The sequence below is a fragment of the Aethalodelphis obliquidens genome, unplaced genomic scaffold (genome assembly GCF_003676395.1).
Source record: "Aethalodelphis obliquidens isolate GAN/ISIS:26980383/991018 unplaced genomic scaffold, ASM367639v1 scaffold10, whole genome shotgun sequence".
Classification (NCBI taxonomy): Eukaryota; Metazoa; Chordata; class Mammalia; order Artiodactyla; family Delphinidae; genus Aethalodelphis; species Aethalodelphis obliquidens.
The window spans coordinates 32,148,899-32,173,073 of record NW_020837954.1 but is presented as its reverse complement, the minus strand read 5'-3'; the positions used below and the strand labels follow the sequence as shown (position 1 = coordinate 32,173,073).

Here is a 24,175-nt window from a genome sequence, read left to right as displayed (position 1 = left end):
AATAGAAGATTCATGTGCCATTCATACTTTGGAAGTTGGAAAAGTATAGAATGGTCAGACTGGCTTAGGGATACTCAACTTATTATCCATCCAGCTTAAGTTGTTTAGGTGTCTGCCCAAGGCCACTGGTGTCATTCTGAGTTAAATATACGGGTTGTAAGATGTAGCAGGTAATTTTACATAAAAGCAGCCATGGTAATGAGATACTGCTCTTGAGTTGTTTGTATAGTAGTTAAGTATTCTGGTATAATGATTTGCTGTTTAAACTATACAGATGCTCAAAGTCCGGCAACACCCTGCTGCTAATAAACTCAGTGACCTCAGGAAAGCATGACAGTTGAATGGAGTGATACTGGCATGAGGCCAATAAAGGGTGTGTGTACGCCTGGCACGCTTGGCCTGAGTTCAGACTGTTTCTTCCAATACTCATTTTTCCACTCAGTATCAGTTCTGTTTCCACATGCATTCTAATTTATTTTTAAGCATAAAATGTGGGTATTTTTATTTCAACTTTACAGATCAAGAAATTCTTTAAGTGACAGGATAGGGGCTTTCTGAATCCTTAAATCCACTCCTCAAAGTAAAAAAAAAAATAAAATTCTAAAGATTAACAGTGTCTGATGACCGACAATCATCTCACTAAATACAAAATTGGGCAGTGGCATCAATTGCCTACAAAGTTGGTAGGTACTTTTTACACAACAGCCCAGCAGGATATGATCTTTAGGTTATAGATGAGTGAAGAAATGGAGTTTTGAATTAATCTGATTCCAGAGCAAGGAATTTTACAACAGGCATAAAGCAGCATCCTAATGCTGAATAAATATGTGCTCAGCTACCCCCACCAATTTTGTCAAGCAGATATTAACCAAACTTCAGTCGTTACAAGACAAAGATTTAATGAAAGTTTATCAGTGGGTATGTATTAATCCAAAGGGCTAAATAGTTAAATAGAAGTAAACGAAGTAAATGTTACATGTTATCATCATCTGATTCATCATCTTCCTTCAAAGATTCCTGTTAAAGAGAAAAGTGTTTAAAATCAATTTTTAGCATTGCTATAACAGCCTGAATCTAATTAAGCACTTGTCATTAAAATTCTTTGTAAGTGAAAATGAACACTGGTTTAGAATAAGACATTCAGGTAAAGAAACGGGTAACTAAAATACATCTTGCTGTAACAATCAATGACTATATTCTTGATAGGATACACACAGTATGAAAGCATTAAATGTCCTGAAAAAACTTTGCCATTTTCACAAGCACAAAAAAAATTTTTTTTGGAACCAGGGCAACTTTATCCCCATTGAGGATAACCTAGAAAGTTTTCATCCTTCAGTTCAGCTCAACTCTTAAGGGTTATTTAATAAAATTCAACGTATCTCCATATCTTCAGCTAGAATCGTTTTCATGCTGTGGCTTACCTTGGCATATTTCTCTGCCTCTTCCCTTATATCTTTTGGAACAATTTCATGTCTTCCGTTAGTTACTGTAAATTAAGCCATATATTTAAATGAATTAAAAACAAGGACTGTAATTGTGATTTGCAAATACCATATAATCTAGCCAATCTACAAGTGTAATACCAGATTCTCTGAACTCATCTTTGTGTGTTTTCCCTACATATTAAATCTCCCCAAATTTAGCTCTTATAATAAAGAATACATTATGCTAAGATTTATCCTGATGCTATTAAGTCCTGAGCATTCATTCACAGCATGGTTAGATTTTAAAAGCTGTCCTTGAAGCCCTACAGTTGCCATGCTAAAAAGAAAAATGGTGATTTCCCAGTAATTCTTTTTTAAAATATGCAATGGGGCTTCCCTGGTGGCGCAGTGGTTGAGAGTCCACCTGCCGATGCAGGGGACACGGGTTCGTGCCCAGGTCCGGGAGGATCCCACATGCCACGGAGCGGCTGGGCCCGTGAGCCATGGCTGCTGAGTCTGCGCGTCCGGAGCCTGTGCCCCACAACGGGAGAGGCCACAACAGTGAGAGGCCCGCGTACCGCAAAAAAAAAAAAAAAAAATGCAATGGATGTTTCAAAAAAAGTAAATAAACTAGTCACAGCTTTAGTCAATTATTAAGCAGAGCTTTTCCTTCAAAAATAGAGTACCTCCTAAATTTGTTCTGGCTCTGTTTGTATTAGAAGGGCACCCAGTGGTCAGAACACATTGTGGCCAATATTGCAGTTGAATGTGTGCCTATTTCATGACCCAGCAATTCCACTCTTAACATATATTTCTAAAATGCTACTACATATGTGTACCACGATAGATGTACAAGATGTCCACAGCTGCATTGTTCATTTTACAGTAAACAAACACTGGAAAGTGCCTAACGGTGTAACAACAGAAGAGGAGATGAATAAAGTGTTATTTTCAGACAACAGAACACTGTACAGCAAGCCAAATGAACAAAAATACTACTGTATGTAACAAAACTGATTTACACAAATATAATTTTGTGAAAAGAAATGAGGAACAAAAGAATCCATAATGTCTAATTCCATTTATATAAAATTCAACAACAGGCCAAGAACTATGGTGTTAGGATTCAGGATAGTGGTTACCTCTGGGGAGAAGCCTAAGGGGTGATCTGGGGGGGCTGGTCTACTTGTTGACCAAAGCAGTATTTACATGAATGTATCCATGTTGTGACAGTTATCAATTCATTTGTTATTTGTGTACTCTTATATGTGTACACACCATTACTAATTTTTTGTTGTTTTTAAGAAAAAATAAGGCACCCAGTAGTACATTAGGTTTGGTACAGATGACTCTGAGAGCAAATAAATGTAGAAAAATAACTTACTTTCACCAACCCAGCTGAGCTCTAGTTCAAAAGCTTTATCCTTAACTTCATCATGTACTATGTAAATTCTAGAACAGAAAGAGGACGTTAACATTCATTTGGTCATCTACATACATAGTTCATGCACCCAGCTCAGCAAATTAGAACAGCCATTCCTAATGTAAGTATCTATAAAATGATACACACATCATATACAGTCTATTATGAAAATTACACTAGGACTGATTAAAAAATTAAACACTCACTACAAAGGATTCAATATACCTTACACCTTTACAACCCAAGTTGTTTATTTTGATATTCTTTTTTTTTTTTTTTTTTTTTTTTTGCTGTATGCAGGCCTCTCTCTCACTGTTGTGGCCTCTCCCGTTGTGGAGCACAGGCTCCGGACGCGCAGGCTCAGCGGCCATGGCTCACAAGCCTAGCCACTCCGCGGCATGTGGGATCTTCCCGGACTGGGGCACGAACCTGCGTCCCCTGCATCAGCAGGCGGACTCTCAACCACTGAGCCACCAGGGAAGCCCTTGATACATTCTTTTAGAGACATACCTGAAAGATACCTCCTAAGGAACATATATTCAAATGGGAAAAGGCCATCATTCCCTGTGTGCCTTTTCAGTATATTTTTTTCCATTCATTAACTGATTTTTTTAAAAAACAAACTAATTCATTAGTTTACAATTAGTGGTCTCTTCGTTCTGCACCTTCTTGGCAGGAATATTTTTAAACCCCTTAAGGTATGTCCCTTAACCTGGCCTTCAAACAGTACATGACAAATTGCTGCCAGCAAGAAGGCACTGTCACACAACATATTAAAGTAGAAGTAAAAACAAAGTATCAGCAAAACTTTCTTATTTTATACTTTCCACCATCTTATACAACAAAGTAACAAAAGTAATTTGGAGAGTATTCCTAAAGCCTTGCTTTAAGAAAGCACCTTAAAATTGCTAGAACTAAGTAAAAGAAGCATAGTGCTCCATTTTATTAAATGATAAAGGGATGGCTTTCCTACACGGAACAAAGTAGAGTCTAGTGTTATATTTAAACATAAAAGGTGCAGGAAGAACTGATTTCCAGAAGACTTCTCAGTGAAGGAAATTGAGTTATCATGTTAAACTGCTGTGCAATTCAATAAGGATTACTTTTTCACTAGTTCTATTATATGTTAGTTGCCAGTGTCCCCTAAGTTGTTATTAACTGACAGTCATAGAATGGAATGGATTCTGCTTCTTCACAACTGGAAAGGGGGGAAGGGTCTCATGGTAAAGGGGGGTGGGGGGTGGGAAGTGAGAGTAGCAGGAGTGGTGGACGATTAGTACAAAATTATGTGATTTTAATACTTTGCTACAACCATCAGTATAGAGATTAAGGGTACCATTCAAATAGTATATTTATTATTATATAATAGAGCCCTCCAAGACTTTTCCCTTGCATGTGTTATTAGATGTAAAACCTGAGACACGTGCACAAAATGCTGACTAAACCATGTTCATGTAGTTCTAATGTGGAATAGTTAGAAGTCTCTGAATTCTCTGGAATATTACATTTACTACTTTTAACTCTGAAAAGCTGGCTGCAACACCAGCATTTTATTAGATTTTTTGAAATACCAAATGCCTGCCTTCTTTGATGTAAAAAAAATCATGGGCTTCGAAGCATGTTCACTGAGCTTTTACTGGCTTTGTTGTTGCTTACTATTACTGTAATATGAACTACTTCAGGCTTTCTTCAGCTATATTGCTAGATGTTTTGAAACACTGCTCTTCTCATCTTGTTACAACTTTAGCTGTAGACCTTAAAGTTGTAAGCTAAGGTTAATATTATCGGGACTTCTGAGATTTAAGAAGTCGGGAGCTATCAAATGAAGTCCCTAGAGGTTCACTATATCCTCCTATTCTTGAATTCTGTCACCTGAACAGGAGTATATTTTGTCAAAAGCTATTTTTCCCCATCCTATTCATTGTCACTTGGATATTCTCCTTAATGAGCCTTCTGAGAATGTTGGATTCACCTTCTAAAACTTATGCAACAAGTTATTTCCAAACAAAACGGCCTCAGGGTTAATGTATAAGGTAAGGTCAAGTGAAATATTTTTGTCAATGCTAAGGAAAATTTCAACTTACATTTTTGCAACTTCTTTAACAACATCACAGCAGGTCATTTCTTTCATCTACAGAAAATAAAATATATATTCATTATGTTATGATTCAAAGAAGAACGCTTTCCACTTGTGTAACTTTCCAGGTTCTTTCCACAACTTTTATCAGTAACCCCATGCTCTTGAGATAGATTCTCAGATATAAAACCAAAGAAAATAACCTGAAATACAAAAAGACCAGAACCAAAGTTTTTTATTTACAGTGTAATGTTTTTTAATGATTATGCCAAAACATATTCTGGACAACCCTTGGGCACCACTAATTTTGTGAAAAATATTAAAGTTTATAAAAATCTAGATTCCTTTATGAATTTATTCACAGGCAGACCCTGACATTTAAAACATTAGCAAAGAAATGTTTTTTCTTTTCTTCTTTATAGCCAATTCAGGATAATAAAATGTAAACAAACCACGAATACCTTCTATATTCTAGAGGGGGATGAAGGAGTGAAATAAACTGTCCCTCATGAAACTGTTTGAGACAAAAATGCAAAATGTCAGGGAAAGCTTTGAAGAACCAAGATCTGAGTGGGGTCTTAGTTGGATCTGATTTGATTTTGAGGAAGATAAATGAACAGCACAAAGCAAAAGTGAACATTTGGAAATCAGGGTAGAAAAACAGCCCTTAAATGCTCAGCAGAAAAGTCTGCTGTACTGTAGGTACTGGAAGTAACCAATGCAAAAATTTTTTTAGGTATATGTGTTTCTGAACACAACTGACAAAAAAAGAGCAAACTAGTGTTCATATTCTGGATATGTGGAGGAGGATGGAAAATGGCGAAAAATAATGAATATAGTCATACAGCAGTCCAGACTTGAGGTGTATATCTAGGCTTATTATTTATTTTTGGTATTTTTTTATATTTAGAAATCTTGATGACCCAGCTTATACAAATAGGTAAAATATTGGAAAATAACAACTGTTCACTCAATCTAGATGGAGATATTTTGTTGTACAGTATCTTTTCTGATGATTAATTTTTTTCATGTTAAAACTGGGAGTGAAGAAAAGGAAAATACCAATATTCATACTTTTGCCCTTACATGTTAAGTTCTATATTTAGTATATTAATTGTAACATACAAAGACAAACTTAAACTTGAAAAGATACATCTTAAATGTCAAAAATATTTTTATATATGTTGGTGAAGTTTATTTCATAAAGTTATATTCTTGGTAAAACAGAACACAAGCAGAAAAGCAGACCAGAGTAATGCAGGGGTTGGCAAACTCTTTTTGTAAAGAGCCAAGTAATAAATATTTTATTAGACTTACTGGGATATGGTGTTTGGTCCCCGTCACCAACTAAACTCCACTGTTGTACTAGGGCAAAAGCCAGAGACTGAATATGGCTGGGTTTCAATAAAACTTTAAAAAGCATTGCAACTGGAGATTATCATACGAAGTGAAGTCAGAGAAAGACAAACAACCATATGACATCACTTATATGTGCAATCTAAACTATGACACAAATGAACTTATCTATGTAACAAAAACAGACTCAGACACAGAGAACAGAGCTGTGGTTGCCAAGGGGGAGGGGACTGGGGGAGGGATGGAGTGGGAGGTTGGGGTTGGCAGATGTAACTATTATATACAGAATGGATAAACAAGGTTCTGCTGTACAGCACAAGGAACTATATTCAATATCCTATGATAAACCATAATAGAAAAGAATATAAAAAAAGAATGTATGTATTTGTATAACTGAATCACTTTGCTGTACAGCAGAAATCAGCACAACATTGTAAATCAACTATACTTCACTTTAAAAAAAAAAAAATGCAGGCAGTGGGCCAGTTTGCTAACCTCTGATTTAGAGCATATGTTTTCATCATTAAGTGTACATGTTCCTCAATAGAAGTAATCGTTCTCAATTCTTAAGTACAATTTGTTAGTATTCCCATTCCTTGCTAGGATTTAACCACAGAGGACAAAAGAACAATTGTACTAAACAATCTATTTTCAAATTTCCACATAATACTACGGAGAGATCAAAGCAAAAGAGAAGATAGTAGAAGACAGGAACTTAGCACAAACCAGGGAGTATATGATGGAAAAGAACACTGGTCTAAGAGTTACTAGGTCTGTGAATTGTTCATAAGCAATATTCTATGACTCTAGCCAGTGTGTTTAAACCCAGGGCTGGACTTGGACTAAGTGATCTCTAAAGTCCTTTTGTCAATTTTATCAATACTAAAATACCAAACATAAATTAGGCTTTTATACGTCTAGAACTTGCCATTAAATTCCAAGCACTAAAAAAATGTTTTCTAGGACCTAGCCTTAAATAAGCTGAATAAGTTAATTAGTTGAGCAAGGCTCCAGTACAGCATTAATATTTAAATGTATATAAAATTTTTTCTCACTGTAATTTACCAAAATGTTGATGAATCATACACCTGTCTTTAGGGAAGTTTCTGATAAGCAATGAAGAGTTGGTGGGTACTGTTTCAATATAAAGTTGATCAATTTATGGCTAAAAGGAAAGCCAGCAAATTTTTAAGAAACCTTTTTCACACTAATAGATAGATGATGGGTTCCCATGCCCTATTTAGCTAGGAACAAAAAGGAAAGAGAAGCAAAGGAGCACAGACTCTTAATGTGTAAGACTTCCACAGACAAAAGCTGTTCTCCAGATGGAAGAAATGATACAATAAAAGAGCAAAGTTCTCAGCCTAAGGGTCACAGGGCTCCATGAATGGGCTTCAAGGATTTTGTGACATTATATGAAGATTTGTTTGTATTTTTTTTGGATTAAGCAGCCACCAAAATCATAAAGGGATCCATGACCCAACTCTACAGGTAATATGCTACCAGCTTTCCTACTCAGCCACCTAGCTAGCAGCTTCAGAAAGCTCTACTCAAAACGGCAAACCACACTTGGAGTAAAAGGTTTAGTTTGTGGTGAAAAAATTTCACCACATGAGGATAATGCTATAGCAAAATTTCAAGCAGTAAATATGTATGTATTACCTGAAGCTTTTCGATTTCTGTCTTTGCAGCTTGTCTGGCTTTGCCAATGGCACAGCCCCAATAACCCTATTTAAAAAGAACATACACGAAAAATACATATGTATTATTAAATTAATATACTATCATAAGTCATTAATGACTACTGTTTATTTAAAGGTTAATGAAAGGTGGTTAAATGACATTCAAAAGCACATCTGGAGAAATATAGTCAAAAGACATTTTAATGACCACCAAGGGACTCAAAAAAATTAAAATAACTTAAATCTAGAGTAATCTGTATTATTTTCAAGAAGTATATCCAAAGAAAAACAAATTATTTCATTATGTATATACACTTCATGAACGAGAAGCATTTCTGAGGACAGGAATAGAAAAAATTTTAGCATTCTGACAATGGAAGTTATTTTAGAGAAAGAAATAATTCCTAAGAGTTAAATAAGCCTTTTTTTAATATATACATATGAATTATGTGTGTGTGAATATATACTTTTTTTTTTTTTTTGCCACACCAGCACAACTTGTGGGATTTTAGTTTCCCAACCAGGGATTGAACCTGGGGCCTCAGCAGTGAGAGCACAGAGTCCTAACCACTGGACAGCCAGGGAATCCCCTAATTTATACTGTAAAGGTTTTTTTACTTGTGTAACCAGTGTATAATGACAAAACATAAAGAACATTTTTTTTAATGAGTATAAAAAAAACCATAAAAATCTCAGAAGACACTTAAGAAAAGGTAATTAGAGAAACGTCCAAGAAATCCCACTTGAAATCCTTTTTAAAAAGGGAATTGGGGAACTCCCTGGTGGTGCAGTGGTTAGGACACAGGCTTTCACTGCCATGGACCTGGGTTAGATCCTTGGGTGGGAAACTAAGATCCCACAAGCCGTGTGGCACAGCCAAAAAAACAACAAAAACAAAACTTTAAAAGGGACAGCATTGGGCTTCCCTGGTGGCGCAGTGGTTGAAGAGTCCGCCTGCCGATGCAGGGGACACGGGTTCGTGCCCCGGTCCGGGAAGATCCCACATGCCGCAGAGCGGCTGGGCCCGTGAGTCATGGCCACTGGGCCTGCACGTCCGGAGCCTGTGCTCCGCAGCGGGAGAGGCCACAACAGTGAGAGGCCCGCGTACCGCAAAAAAAAAAAAAGGACGGCATTACATTCACTTTTACATTCATTTTTAAGATACTGCTAGTATTTGTAGTAATAAAGGAAATAGCACATATTCAAGATTTTATCTTCACTGTGCAGTTTCTATAATAGCATATTTAAAGCCACAAATCTGGGACTTCCCTGATGGTCCAGTGGTTAAGACTCCACGCTCCCAATGCAGGGGGCGATCCCTGCTGGGCGAACTAAGATCCTGCATGTGGCATGGCTCGGCCAGAAAACCAAAAAAAAAAAAGCCACAGATCTTCCTCTGCCTCACATCCATAGGTTATTGTCATTAATGTTAAAACAAGAAAAAAATGTTACCTTCCTTGAAAGAATATTAAAGAAACCTCATATAATCCAAATACATGATTTAAGTGCTAATGAGAGACCATTAAACTAAAAATAGAATTTCAGATGATTCAAAACTACTCACATATGAAACACCCGATGGGTCAATCATGTAGAGTTGTGCACCATCATTCACACTGTAAGACCCTAACATGAAACTACATAAAAGTAAATTAGTAATTTTAAACCATGATTCTTAATACCAGAAAAGTATTAAAAAGTACAGTGATAGGGCTTCTCTGGTGGCACAGTGGTTAAGAATCCGCCTGCCAATGCAGGGGACCCAGGTTCGAGCCCTGGTCCAGGAAGATCCCACATGCTGCGGAGCAACTAAGCAACTAAGCCCATGTGCCACAACTACTGAGCCTGCGCTCTAGAGCCCGCAAGCTACAACTACTTAAGCCCAAGCGCCTAGAGCCCGTGCTCTGCAACAAGAGAAGCCACCACAATAAGAAGCCCGCGAACCGCAACGCAGAGCAGCCCCCACTCGCCGCAACTACAGAATGCCCGTGCGCAGCAACAAAGACCCAATGCAGCCAAAAATAAATAAATTTATAATAATAAATAAAATTTAAAAAATAAAAAGTACTGTGATAAAAATGCAATTGTACTTTCTAAGACAAACATTTACTAATACCCATATAACTCATAGTAAACACTTTGATAATGTAGTTTGGATAAAAACTAGTATATACTTGAAAACTTTTCACAATTCATGTGCCTTTGTTTAGTATTAAACTTTCTGATGAAACTTTCCTGAGAGGACAGCAGTGGAGAGAAAGGAGTACTGATAGATGGACAAGTAATAAGGGGGCCCAACAGCTAAAGGAATAAACATGAAAAAGCCAAGGGGACAAAATTCCTGATGTGAATACGCTGAAACTACCTAAAACTCTTGTTCCACCCTTCATTCTTTTCTGGCTATTCCTCGGTATTCCTCCATTTATTTTCCTGCAATAAAAATTGCAGGAAAATTGGTTCAATGCATTTTTTTTATGCTCAACAAATTAAAATTAGGGTATTAAAAAATCATATGAATTACTGATATTTTGAAATTACAAGTAGAAAAGAAACCAGCGTTATCATTTCATGTGCAGAATACTCTAACAGCTACATCCCATTTAAGAACATCTGACCTATTGCTTAAAGTATATCAGATGGAAACTAATGAGAAAACTGAAGTGTCAGTATAATTGGCTACTAAATAGTAACAACATGGAATATATTTAAAATCAGTTTGCCATTTCCTGAAAATGTTTGGGTTTAGTTCCAGATACTTTTTTCCCCCAGTTTTATTGGGAAATAATTGACATACATTGTTATATAAATGTAAGGTGCACAGCATGATGGTCTGATTTACATACACTGTGAAATGATAAGCACAATAGGTTTAGTTAACATGCATCATCTCATATAGACACAATTAAAAGAAAAAAAACTTCCTCCTTTTGTGATGAACTCTAAGGGATCTACTGTATTAAAAATTTTCCCTTTTATCACACCACAGTGTTAACTATAGTCATCGTGTTGTACATTATATCCCTAGTACTTTAAAAGTTTATATACCTTTTGGGACTTACCTTGTGGGGCAGTGGTTGGGAATCTGCCTGCCAGTGCAGGGGACATGGGTTTGAGCGCTGGTCCTGGAAGATCCCACATGCCACGGAGCAGCAACTAAGCCCGTGCACCACAACTACTAAGCCTGCGCTCTAGAACCTGCGAGCCACAACTACTGAGCCCATGCGCTGCAACTACTGAAGCCCACATGCCTAGAGCCCGTGCTCCACGACAAAGACAAGCCACCGCAATGACAAGCCCGTGTACTGCAACGAAGAGTAGCCCCCTCTCGCTGCAACTAGAGAAAGCCCGTGCACAGCAACGAAGACCCAACGCAGCCAAAAATAATTTTAAAAAAAGTTTATATACCTTTTGACCACCTTCCTCCAGAGAATTTATTATAATTAGATTAAAATATTACTATGAATTCTGTGTTTTATCCTGTCCAAATCTGCATAGTCTTTCATTTTTCAGTTTTTATTTTTAAGTACATCATTTTATTTAATCACTGCTCTAATACTTCTTGATGATACTTCATTTTTTAAGGGTATAAAAGGCTAATTAGATTCTGAGAAAACAAATACCTACAGTACAGATATCACTGAATATCTCAGTAAATTTCATACCTGCAGCCAAAAGGTCTAACAGCACTGTAGAGTGTATAGGCATGTACATACATGGCCACTCTGTCTGCAAGATGCTGTGGGGAAAAACAGAAGAGCTTATTAATACTCTTCTCTTTCTGTTCCAAAGGCTCTTCAACATGTTATCAGCTTACTTTTAGTGGAATGTTATATCCAAAGTTAGATCTAAAGTTGGAAGCCTCTTCTCTCGCAATGTCTGCTAAAGAACGAGCATCTGCCAACAAACCCGCTACGGCCTGAAAGAAAAAAAAAGTACCAATTCAGTAGATAACATTCCTATCACAAATCAAGGAAAGTATGTAATTATTACAGGCTTATTTGATATTTTTAACAAGTATCACTATTAGAATAAATCTGTTTGGCTTAAAGGTCTTTCTTTACAAGGCATTCTGGCATTTTGATGCTTGAGTACAGGATTACAATTTGGAAATTTCCCAAGTGTGACTACATTGTTTTGTCCATTGATCACATTCAGAAAAACCTCCATGTCTCCCCATTCTCCACTTCATTATAAAGAACAAAACAACAACAAAGAAGAATATAACCATTTGTTTTGGTTAGAACTGATCCTTTATTTAAAGCCATTCTGTGTTCAAAAAGCTATTAAAAGTTTTCACCTAAAAGGCACAACCTCAAATTCCTTTTTCAGCTTAACTAATAAATTGTAATGACAAACCAAAACATGACAAACCACAAATCTGGTGGCTTAGAATTGCAATTACCAAACCATGTGCTGAGACATCCCAGGGCACTAATAGTGAACTCAGAGTTGTGGGGCATTTTAAGTTTGGGGGAAACATATGTTGAAGTACTTAACGGTTTCAACATTAGATCATTCTACATTCTTTTTACTGCCATCCGCTCGTTGAAAAGCTGGGTTGCCATGATATAAAATAAGTACTGTGCAAAAAACAATGCAGAACAGGAAACGGGGTGGAGGTGGGGGGCGGCATCTAATCCAATTCCAAAGTTTAAGAAGTTGTGCAGTACACATTAGTTAACTGTGACTGTTTAAAAATATTTTTCTTTTGCTGTATGTGGTGAGTTTGTTTTTGTTTTGTTTTTACAGCTACTAAGTTTTTAGGACACAACCACTTAGTTGTTTAGACCTACATATATAATAAACAGAACCACTGGGTATTTCTTTTGGTCTAGGGAAGCCATGAAAACAGAAAAAACTACTGAAACACTTATGGGTACTGGGAACCAGTGGCACAGAAGATTTGCAGAATTTAAAAATAAGTACTATCAAAATTTTTAATAGCCTTTTTTTCTACTGCTACCTAGTAGTAGTAATAATGATGAAAATCCTTAACATATTATTGATCATTCATTACATGCTAATAAGCATTTTACATAATTATACATGAAGGTAGGTAGGTACCATTACCACCATAGTTTTGCAGGTTAGAAAACTGCTGTTTAGAATAACTTCCACAAGGATACCCAGGTAGTAATTTTCACCATTTAAACAATCTTCCATTGCTTTGGATAAAACCCACTGTGAAGTCTAAAAATTTACCAAATCACTTGGAGACAGAACATTAATCCTTCATTTTCTCCAACCCTGTTCAATGTCTAATGTTTTGCCAATTTCCAGCTATAAGGAATGCCATCAGTTTCCTGGCTTTAAATAACAAATGGGACAAATGTGAAAATTCTAGGATGATAAAATTCTTTCCATCACTAAAGGGCTTATAAGCATATATGATTTTTTTCCAAAATATACCTATCTAAAGTTTTTTTAAGTGAAAGAAAGCAGGATTCCTTACCTCATACCAGCTAGGTTACAATCTGGCAAGTTTCAAGAAAACATACCAGTTTCACTGGCAATAATAAATTTGTTCAGGAGAGAAAACAAGTTCAAAAAACAAAAAAATCTGAAGCAAAAAAAAAAAAAAATTTTTTATCTGTACCTTTATAGTTTACTGGCTATATTTTGCTAGTCCTTTTTGTGTTTGTAACACATCTCATTTAGAAATAACAAAGCTACTCGTATTTCAGCAGAATGAGTGGATCCTATAGGATCTCACCCTGCAGAATGGTCTCTAGAGTAACACACAGACCATGCAGACCCAAGTATGAATCCCAGCATATTTCTTTACCACCTGTGCGTCTTTTTCTCATCTGTAAAAATGGGATTAATATTACTTGTACTGGGTTGTCAGGATTAAATGAGATAATTTATGTAAAGAACTAGCATAGTACCTAGCACACAGTGTTCTCTTTTCTTCCTTGACTTTTCAGTAAGCAAAGTTAAAAATCATTTCTTTTCTTTTTTTTTGGATTGTTGCTCTTACTGAAGAAAGTCTGACATCTATATAGGATGACTTCAGTATATACCAGTAATGTATCTATGTCTTGGCCTGCAACTGTGCAAAGCAGTCACTCAAGATACCAGCTGCACGAAATAAATACAGTGATGCTTATGAAGCTACTAGAAAGCATGTGTTCACTTTTCCCTTCATCGGACATCCTTTCCTGATGCTCCACCTTACTATAAAGGTCTTCTCTTTCTGATAACATTTTCAGTGTAACAGTGATCCCCAGAAAGGATACAAAAAGCCAAAGATTCATTGCCTCTCAAGCATGTACCTTCATTGATCTATAACTGCCAAGATTTCTTTTTAACCCATACTTCTCACCCCCTCCCCCCCCCTTTTCTTAAGGCAACTTGGTTTTTCATATCTATCTCCAATCAGGTTATACAATAAGAATGCTACCTTCCTTTTAGACAGTGAGCTGTTCACAAACCAGTAACTTTCTGATTACTTCTATAGCTGCTCTCTGCTGTTTCTGCCTCAGTGCCAAAGTATTAAATGGGTTCTTAACAATCACATTTTCACATATTCCAGTTAGTTATTTCACAAGAAACTGGACAAGGCAAAAAGGAACATTTTTAAATGTAACCTTACCATTCCGACATGCCGATCAACATTAAAAAGTCGTTTGTTAGAACCTTCTTCATAAAGTTTAGAAAGGACTAATTTTTCTACCCCAAAGACAACGCCATCTTTACATCTGATTCCAATAGCTGTACTGAAACAAGTAGAAGAAAATCAATTTTTTTAACTGAAAATAAAAGAAACTTTGTAAACCCAAGTTTAAAAAACAAAAACCACAAAAACAGGCAAATTTGTTTCTTAAAGCATATCAAGTCTTTAAAATAAATACATTTGAAAACTAGAAAGGACAGTCTAAAATGTGATGAATTAGATCCATATAAATAATCATGTGACCAAAAAAATCTCATATCATGACATGGAAAGATATTACTACATAAGTGAAAAAAGATGCCAACAAAATATGTACCAAATGGCACAGTGTCTAGCATATATTAGCCATCTTACAACAAATGCCGACTAAAGTCATGTGCAATTAAAACTGGTATGTAAGGGCTTCCCTGGTGGAGCAGTGGCTAAGAATCCGCCTGCCAATGGAGGGGACATGGGTTCAAGTCCTGGGCAGGGAAGATCCTGCATGCCGCGGAGCAACTAAGCCCGTGCGCCACAACTACTGAGCCTGCGCTCTAGAGCTCGCAAGCCACGACTACTGAGCCCGTGTGCCACAACTACTGAAGCCCATGCGCCTAGAGCCCGTGCTCCACAACAAATAGAAGCCACGGCAATGAGAAGCCCGCGCACCGCACCAAAGAGTAGCCCCCGCTGACCACACTAGAGAAAGCCGGCATGCAGCAACGAAAACCCAACGCAGCCAAAAAAATTAATTTATTATTTAAAAAAAAATGGTACATAATATGCATACAAAAGACAGGCTACATACAAACTAAAAAGTTACCAGTGACTATTCTCGGTGGAAAGATTATAATTCTTTTTCTTTCTTTTGCTTTTTCTGCAATAATCATGTGTTGCTTACTATTTAAGTGTAAAAGAATAAACATTTTGTACAACTGTTTAAAAGAAAGTAGATCAAAAAATAATCTGAAGTAAAATGTGGAGAAATTATACATTGCCATTTCAAGATGAAAATACATGAATTACTTTAATCTTCTAATTCTTTTAACAAAGAGAAACAACCAGAAAAATGAGCTGAGCCACAGGCACAAATATGTAAAGAATTGCAGACACTCCTTCCCCCACACTTCAGGTATCTTTTCAAGTTTAAACTCCTTGGCCCAGCTTTCAGCACTCCCCAAGAATCTGCAAAGCCCATCTAGTGAATTCAGTTTCCTGTTATAGAGGTCTTGTGCTCTACCAAATTCAACCTCACTGTCACCCCTCAAACACCTTAATGTTCATTTTTGCTTTTCTGTCTTTATTGCGGTTATCCTGGATACTAGAATACACTTCCTCCTCACCACTGCCCATTTAAATAAATTTCCACAAACTTTTGCAAAGTCACTTGAATAGCCTCAGGTAGCCATTCCCAATTATCCCAACTCATCATCTTCCTCACCTTTCAGAACCTAAAACATTCTTTTTTCTAAACTAAAAGTTCTAAAAGTGTGGTTTGTGAGGTCAAAATTATTTTCATAAAAATACAAAGACAGGGGCTTCCCTGGTGGCGCAGTGGTTGAGAGTCCGCCTGCCGATGCAGGGGACACGGGTTCGTGCCCTGGTCTGGATGGATCCCACGTGCCTTGGAGCGGCTGGGCCCGTGGGCCCTGGCCGCTGAGCCTGCGCGTCCGGAGCCTGTGCTCCGCAGCGGGAGAGGCCACAACGGTGAGAGGCCCCCGTACCGCAAAAAAAAAAAAAAAAAAAAAAAAGTGTGATGTTTCTGATAGTTTATAATGAAATATGTCTAATTTGGAAGCTCTGTTATAACTCAGTGAACCAATATTTTCCAAATGACCAACTCACAATGTTGACGGGTAAAACATGCAAAGTGTAAGACAGCCCAACAGATTTTAATGTAAAAGTAGAAAAAGTTCATTGTTATGTTTTCTGACTCCACACTGCAACTAATCTTTAAGAAACTAACATTTTTCCAGTTTTGGTATAGTATCATAAAACAACATGAAGCCTGATTTGTTTCACAAGCTCCAACAAAAGTAACAACATACTGAAGCAGAAGGAGATATGAGACTCTCTTTAATTAAGATTCAATTAATTATTGAGATTTACAAAAATGTAAAACAATGCCACTCTTCTCACAACATTTTTTTCTATGTTTTGGAAAAGTAATTTGCATTAAAAATGTTATTAATGGGCTTCCCTGGTGGCACAGTGGTTGAGAATCTGTCTGCTAATGCAGGGGACACAGGTTCGAGCCCTGGTCTGGGAGGATCCCACATGCTGCGGAGCAACTAGGCCTGTGAGCCACAACTACTGAGCCTGCGCATCTGGAGCCTGTGCTCCGCAACAAGAGAAGCCGCGATAGTGAGAGGCCCACGCACCGTGATGAAGAGTGGCCCCCGCTTGGCACAACTAGAGAAAGTCCTTGCACAGAAACGAAGACCCAACACAGCAAAAATAAATAAATTAATAAACTCCTACCCCCAACATCTTCAAAAAAAAATGTTATTAATGTTACTCAAATATTTTAATAAATGTTAATTTAAATTATTTGTTAACATGCAGTTGTGTTTATTACTGTTACTTAAATGAATTTATAAGTATTTTTAATTTTTCAGTTTCAATTTCTAATATGGTAAATATTGATGAACCAATAACCTGCATAAATAAATGCTCTTCAGGGTGATGTTAAATATTGATAGAACCTACAACCTACATAATTAAATGTTCTTCAAGGTCCTCAGTGATTTTTTTTTCCAGGTATAAAGGGGTCCTAAGGCCAAAATTTTGTGTACATTTTTGTTCCAAACAATCTAGCCTTTCAGTTATGTTGCTCAATCTTCCTTTCATATCCTGTCTCCTCAATGAGGCTAAAGGGAACGATTATAATTTTACCCCGTTTTTCCTTTTGCATATTACCTGCTAGGAGCATACTTTTATGAAATAGTTTTGATCATGATATATATATATATTTTTTTAATAAAATGTTTTTAAGTATTCACTTATATGTCAATTATTTGTTTTGGTAGTTCCTATGCTTAACGTAACAGGTACTCAAAAGTATTTGCCTTCTAAATTCCCGAGATTGAATTTCTATCTCCAGGACTTCCCTGGCAGTCCAGTGGTTAAGACTCCACGCTTCCATTGTAGGGGGCATGGGTTTGATCCCTGGCTGGAGAACTAAAATCTGACATGCTGTACAGGCACAGCCAAAAAATAATAATATAAATAAAAAATTTAAAAAAAAAGAATTTATCTCTTTTTAATGCAGAATATAATCATATCAAGTTATTTGGTTAAATGTTTTCTATCAGTTTATATGCCAGACTTGTAAGAAAATTCATATGTAATTTTTCTATTTTCTACTTTCTGTGCCCACAAAACAAACATTTTCAAATTTCATTCTTATGGTAAGGTATATGAAGTAGTTAGGTTAGATGTCCACATCCCAATTTTACAGACAGAAAAGTAACATTCAGAGGACTGAATATTGGAAACCTATATAATATTACCATTAGGCAGCAGCTAGGAGAAAAATTCACATCTTCTGATCCTCATCCAGTATTCCATCATACCAAGTTACACAGATCCCTTTAAAAGAGGAACTTTCCTAGTAATTTTTCTTTATGCAGAAAAAATACATTAATTTTTAATGTTTCCATTTTAAAAAATTATATTTCTTCAAGTTTGCTTAAATGTAACTGTTTTAAACCATATTTAGAAATACTTTATAGAAAACAAATTGCTAAGATACCCAGACCCTCACAGGCTAGTCTCAATTTTCTGGGTTACAGATGACTTCAAAATGCATCTCCAGTTTTTCTCTTAGTCAAGACATCTCCCACCAGTTTTTTACACCAATGAAAATGCAAGAATGCAAAGGAGGAAGAGAAAAACAATGACTTCCTCAAGTCTTTCTCCAGCTCCTTGGCCTATGAGCCTATCTTCTTTAACCAACAGGAAAAAAAATGTGTCAACTTATTTTTTTCTTTTTTTTTTTTAGGTCTTTAATCCATTTTGAGTTTATTTTTGTGTCTGGTGTGAAAAAATGTTTTAATTTCACTCTTTTACATGTAGCTGTCCAGTTTCCCCAGTACACTTATTTGCTTTCATTTTTTCTTAATTTTTAAATTTTTTTATTGTCAACTTTTTTCTTGAATTTGACTCTCTTCTGAACTCTTTCAGGCCTTGTACACAACGACAAATACAGTGCAGCCTAAAATTCTTAACAGCCTTACTTCTATTATATTATCAGATACTGACAGTTTGTAAGTAACAATATCTATAATAATACATTTAAACACAGAATCTACTAGCTTCATTAACAAATCCTGTAAGAAGACTTAAAAAATATTTTTGCTCAAAAACTTTAAAATACTATTTCATAAACCATTAGAAATCCACATACCTTCTTTCTACCACCCAGAAAATGGAACAAAAAATGAACATTTATTTATTCAGTAACTACTGAGGGCTATGTGCTAGCCCATGCAAAGACCAGTTACAGTCTCTACCCTCATGAAACTTCCATAATCAAATATCGAAGATACTAGTAGAAAGTGAAAAAACTACATCTACACGTGGACTTTTCTAAAATTCTGGAAACATTTCCCTACTACACAGGTTTTCATTATAATGAAAACACCAAGCTCAAACATCAACACCATTTGTTTAGTAGGCCTAAAAAAAAATTTTTTGAGAGATCTGAGAAGCTGCTTTAGATTCAAAAATACGATTTATATATATATATATATATATATATATATATATATATATAAAACTGAATCACTGAGCTGTACACTTGAAACTAACACAACATTGTAAATTAACTATACCTCAATAAAAAAAAAATTAAAGGGGCTTCCTTGGTGGCTCAGTGGTTAAGAATCTGCCTGCCAATGCAGGGGACACGGGTTCGAGCCCTGGCACAGGAAGATCCCACATGCCGCGGAGCAACTAAGCAACTCAGCCCATGCACCACAACTACTGAGCCTGTGCTCCGCAACAAGAGAAGCCACCGCAATGAGAAGCCCAGGCACCGCAATGAAGAGTTGCTCCCGCTCGCCACAACTAGAGAAAGCCTGTGCATAGCAACAAAGACCCAACACAGCCATAAATAAATAAACAAACTCTATTAAAAAAAATTAAAAATGAAACCAGTTTGTGCAGACTATGTTCAATTAGAAATGATTTTTTTTTTTAAATGATCATATATGAGACACAGATGTAGAGAACAAACGTATGGACACCAAGGGGGGAAAGCGGCGGGGGGTGGTGGTGGTGGTGGGATGAATTGGGAGATTGGGATTGACATGTATACACTGATGTGTATAAAATGGATGACTAATAAGAACCTGCTGTATAAAAAAAAAAATTAAAAAAAAAGATCATATAACTGATTGCAAAAATTCTTCAATATAAGACTCAGAGAATTTGTCAATAAGCTAGTAATTCAACTAAGATGTTACAGTGGTGGCAAGGAATCATTTTAGTGAATTACTCTAAACAAAAAAAGACAGAGTGAAGGAAATAAGTCCAACGGGAAAATATCTTAGTGATCCTACACCTTTTGGAGTATGGCAGCAGAAGAGAAAAATAAAAAACATCCCTGCTGAGATGATCATGTGACCAACTGCACAGGACATTTAAAACACAAGGAAATAAAAGATCAGACGATAAAGTCACAATCCTAATGGCCAAGGAAAACAATGATATGTATCAGGAATTTGAAAAAGGAATAAAGGTCTAGCAAAGATGTTGATGAATTTGGTTTTATTCACTTCATTTGAGACTTGGCAGAATGTCTAAGTGGATAATTCTGGAGTCAACTGAAAATATAGGCACATGGAAAGATCTGGATTTTCCAGAGAGATCTGGAAATGACTAATAAATTGAGATTCTTTTAGGGCATATATTATTCTGTGCCAAAGTAACATAACAAACCCTAATTACCAAAAATATAGAAAAGAAGACATTTAATACCTGGTTAAAACATGGTAATTTCAAGTAAAACAATGTTTCTTACCTACTATTTTCCACAGCCTTCATAGCATACTCAACTTGAAAAACTCTTCCATCAGGAGAGAATGTAGAGGCTGACAGGTCATACTAGGAGGAAAAGGCAATAATAAGCTTATAATGATGTATCTTTGGCAGTAATAACCTTACACTTTTTTTTCCCCCTAAATGGCTTACACATCAGAAATGTGTGTTAAATCTCAACACAGATTTTGCTTTAAAGAGAAAGGGGAAGCATGTCAGAGCAGCAACAGAAGCTAAGACAAAGTTATACACTTTAGATTTCTGCTAGAAAAGCAATGGATACAAGTCCTGCATCAAGTCAGAACTTTTCCCACACAGGACATGGCTCATTTCTGAAAAAACTGCTATGGTAAAAACAGCATTGGAGCATTTTAATTCATAGCTGTGGCACTAAGAAACTGAGGGACCTTGGACACATCATTTAGCATTCAGACATTTAATAAGCATCTATTATATGTTAGTCACTATAAGGAAATACAAAGACTACTCATTCTAGAAGTCCTTCATCTTCAAAAATCAGACCATGAACAAATCTAGGAGCTGAAGATACAGCAGTAAATCAGAAAAGGTACTATGATGAAAATAAGACAGGGTGAAGTGATAGTCTCAGGGACTACCACAGACTACCTGATCAAGTAAGGCATTGTTGGGGCAATTATATTTAGTTATTTAGGCTAAGCTAGAATTAATAACAAGTAATTAGTCATTTAGGATATGGAGGAGGAGCGTCCTGGTATTTGGCATAAAAGACCTTAGGGTAGACATAAGCTGAGCACAATAAGAAAAAGAAATAAGGCCACTGTATCTTGAGCACCATAAGTGGTAAACAGAAGAGTAAACTATATCAGAGGCATATAAGGGCCAAACTATGTTAAGTCTTTTAGGCTGGAGTAGGAAGTTTTCATTTCTATTCTAAATCCAACAGAAAGTCATTGGAGTTTGAGGGGGAAAGGGGGAGAGGTTATGTCTAATTTTTTTAAAACGTTGTTCATCTGGAAAATCAATTAGAGAGGGAACAAGAGTGGAAGCAGAGGTTAAGTATTCCAAAGGTAGTGTCTTAGACTATAGAAAAAGAGATGGAAGGTGTTATCGTTGGAGGGTACAATCAGAAAAACCTTGCTAATGGATTGGCCCTAGGAGTAGAGTAAAAAAGAAATTAAAAGTGCATCATAGATTATTTTTCATTTGCGCAACTAGAACTCGCCCATTCACTGAAATGAAAATTGTAGGAGATGCAAAATGGCAAGGGAAAAAGAAAACCCAGAGATCTACTTTGGACATGTCATTTGAAATGGCTATTAATCAAGTGGAGAGAAATGTCAAGAAGACAGGTCTTCATATCCAGAGTTCTTGGGACAAGTAAAGACAGGAGATAAGTCTTCAACAGTGGTGCTTCCTGGTCTCAGTTTGTTGATTTGTTAAATGAAGATCCTTAACTCTACCACTGTAATACCGAAATATCTCACCTGGTTATATTATCAAATATTTTTAAAGGGTTTGTAGAACCCTTTAGAACACTATTAAGCTAGGGTAATATTAATGTAGTTGCAAAGTCAATTTGCTACAACAGGCATTACTGAGCATCAACTAATCCAAAAACTATATGACAATCTTAGCATCTCATAACCGAATGGATTAAACCATTCCAAGTATAAGTTGCGTATTATCAAACTCGGAAAACCAGTATTTGGGCCTAATGGTGAGTATAAAAGTCTTGTGCACAGTAGGAGTATAAAATGAACTGAGAAACCCATCATTCAATGCCTCTAGTGAAAACCACCAATAAATATTTCTAAACAAAAACTGTATTTTCTACATGGAGAAATACATAAAAGGAGTAAACAGAAGATTGCATATATGCAGTTCGTTTGACAAAGGAAAGTAGTAGGCCGAAAAAGTTAACAAATCCAACTCCAAAATCCTGAACTGTCTCTTCAAAGTCAGAAGCGGTTAAGTCTGTAGCTAACCATTTAAACGCTTAACGGTACTGACACCTCATAGTTCTGTTAAGTAATTTGTACAGGAAAAGCTGAGACACAGGAAAAATGGAAAGGATTCTTCCGATTCCACTTTTTAGACTATTTTTCTTATCAGTTCTGAGAAGGCTCCAGGGACTCATACAGAGCGGTCCATCACTACACTCGAAGGAAAGACAGAGAATCCCCGTGAGGCAGCAGCACCCCAGGAACTGCAAAGGGGTTCCTTGGAAAGCGGCGTCTCAGCCCTTGGACTCTCAAGCCGCCTTGCCTCAGTAGTTCTCAAGAGGCTAACTGTCGCCCAAACCCTTCACTCACACACAATTTCAGGCCCCACGAGTTTTCACTTTCGGTTTCCCTAAGCGACTAAAGAAAGTGACTCAGCAACCCAAAGCGGCTCCAAATCTAACTGCTGCGCGGCAAGCCCGCCACACCTGAGCTGAGAAGCTTCAAGCCACGGTCACTGCAGACGCGGGCCTAGCAATCAGCGTCGGAAAGACCCCCGGTCCACCGCGCAACTGGAAGCGGCCCACCTGCCTCCAGGAAGTACCAGCGCACCCCGGGCCGGCGCACCCCTCGCGGTCCGTCCGCGTTCCCTTCCTTATGTAGACTATCACGCCGAGAGACAACGAACTCACCCCGGTGCCGATTGAGCTCATCGCGCTAAAACCCACGGGGACGCCTAGGTCTTCAGGATCTAAAGCGATCCCCCTACGCTGCAGCACGCAGACGAGTAACAGGCTCTCTCATTGGCTGTTCTTTCCACCAATAGCCTTCTCTGTGGCTCGTTCCTGGGGCCTTAGCCCAGGAACAGAGGATTATGGGAAAAGGAAGGGGATGTGCGTGGGGTGCAACGCGCATGTGCAGAAGCAATAGAAGTTGGGTTACGTAGGATTCTGCTTACTTCTGACAGTCAGGTTTCGGTCTTGAGGGTCGTTGAGAAACTTTAAGTTTTCGGGTGGCTTGAGGAGCTGCGCCATTCCTTTTCCTAGGAATTATTATTTATCTTTTATCCCTCTCTTTCTCTGCCTAATTCTTTCTTAGAGCAAAGCAGAGAGATGTTCTTATACTCTTATAAAGACCAGAGAAAACGGTAGGGGAGAGGGTTTCCCTCCACCCTTGGCGGCCTTGTTCTAAACCGGTATATTGATGGCATCCCCTTCATCCACCTATTCTACCAAAAAAAGAAGGAACGTGCGGTCTAAGGGTATCACCTTTAAGCTCAGGTCGGAATTTTACAGAAGCATTAGGACTCTTTGAGTGTGACTCTATTTAGTAGAATTAAGGATAAGACTGATTAACTATTATTTGTTGAGCTCTTTATGTCCCAAGTACTCAGTTAAATACTGCTGGCTGATAAAACGGTGAAGGAGACATTTATATTCAGTGGGAAGAAATAGGCAAGAAAGAGTAAATAGGCAAATAGTTGCATCTTGTGGTAAAAAAAGAAAAAGAGACAATGGAAGTTTGAACTTTAGACCTATTATTGATACTTAAGGAATGACTTTCTGAATGGGTGATACTTAAACTGAAACTT

The 24,175-nt window shown here is 37.1% G+C and overlaps 1 protein-coding gene across 1 annotated transcript; it reads right to left on the bottom strand.

Annotated features, from left to right (window-relative positions):
• Nucleotides 1-874: 874 nt before the first annotated feature.
• On the bottom strand, nucleotides 875-23,436 carry PSMA3 (proteasome 20S subunit alpha 3). The gene is made up of 11 exons (XM_027111371.1): nucleotides 23,277-23,436; nucleotides 20,646-20,728; nucleotides 14,561-14,684; nucleotides 11,780-11,881; nucleotides 11,628-11,701; nucleotides 9,530-9,602; nucleotides 7,946-8,011; nucleotides 4,935-4,981; nucleotides 2,812-2,879; nucleotides 1,425-1,489; nucleotides 875-1,017 (listed from the first exon to the last, which is right to left on the bottom strand). The coding sequence occupies exons 1-11, from the start codon at nucleotides 23,295-23,297 to the stop codon at nucleotides 973-975; spliced, it is 768 nt and encodes a 255-aa protein (XP_026967172.1). The 5' UTR covers nucleotides 23,298-23,436; the 3' UTR covers nucleotides 875-972.
• Between the last annotated feature and the right edge of the window lie 739 nt (nucleotides 23,437-24,175).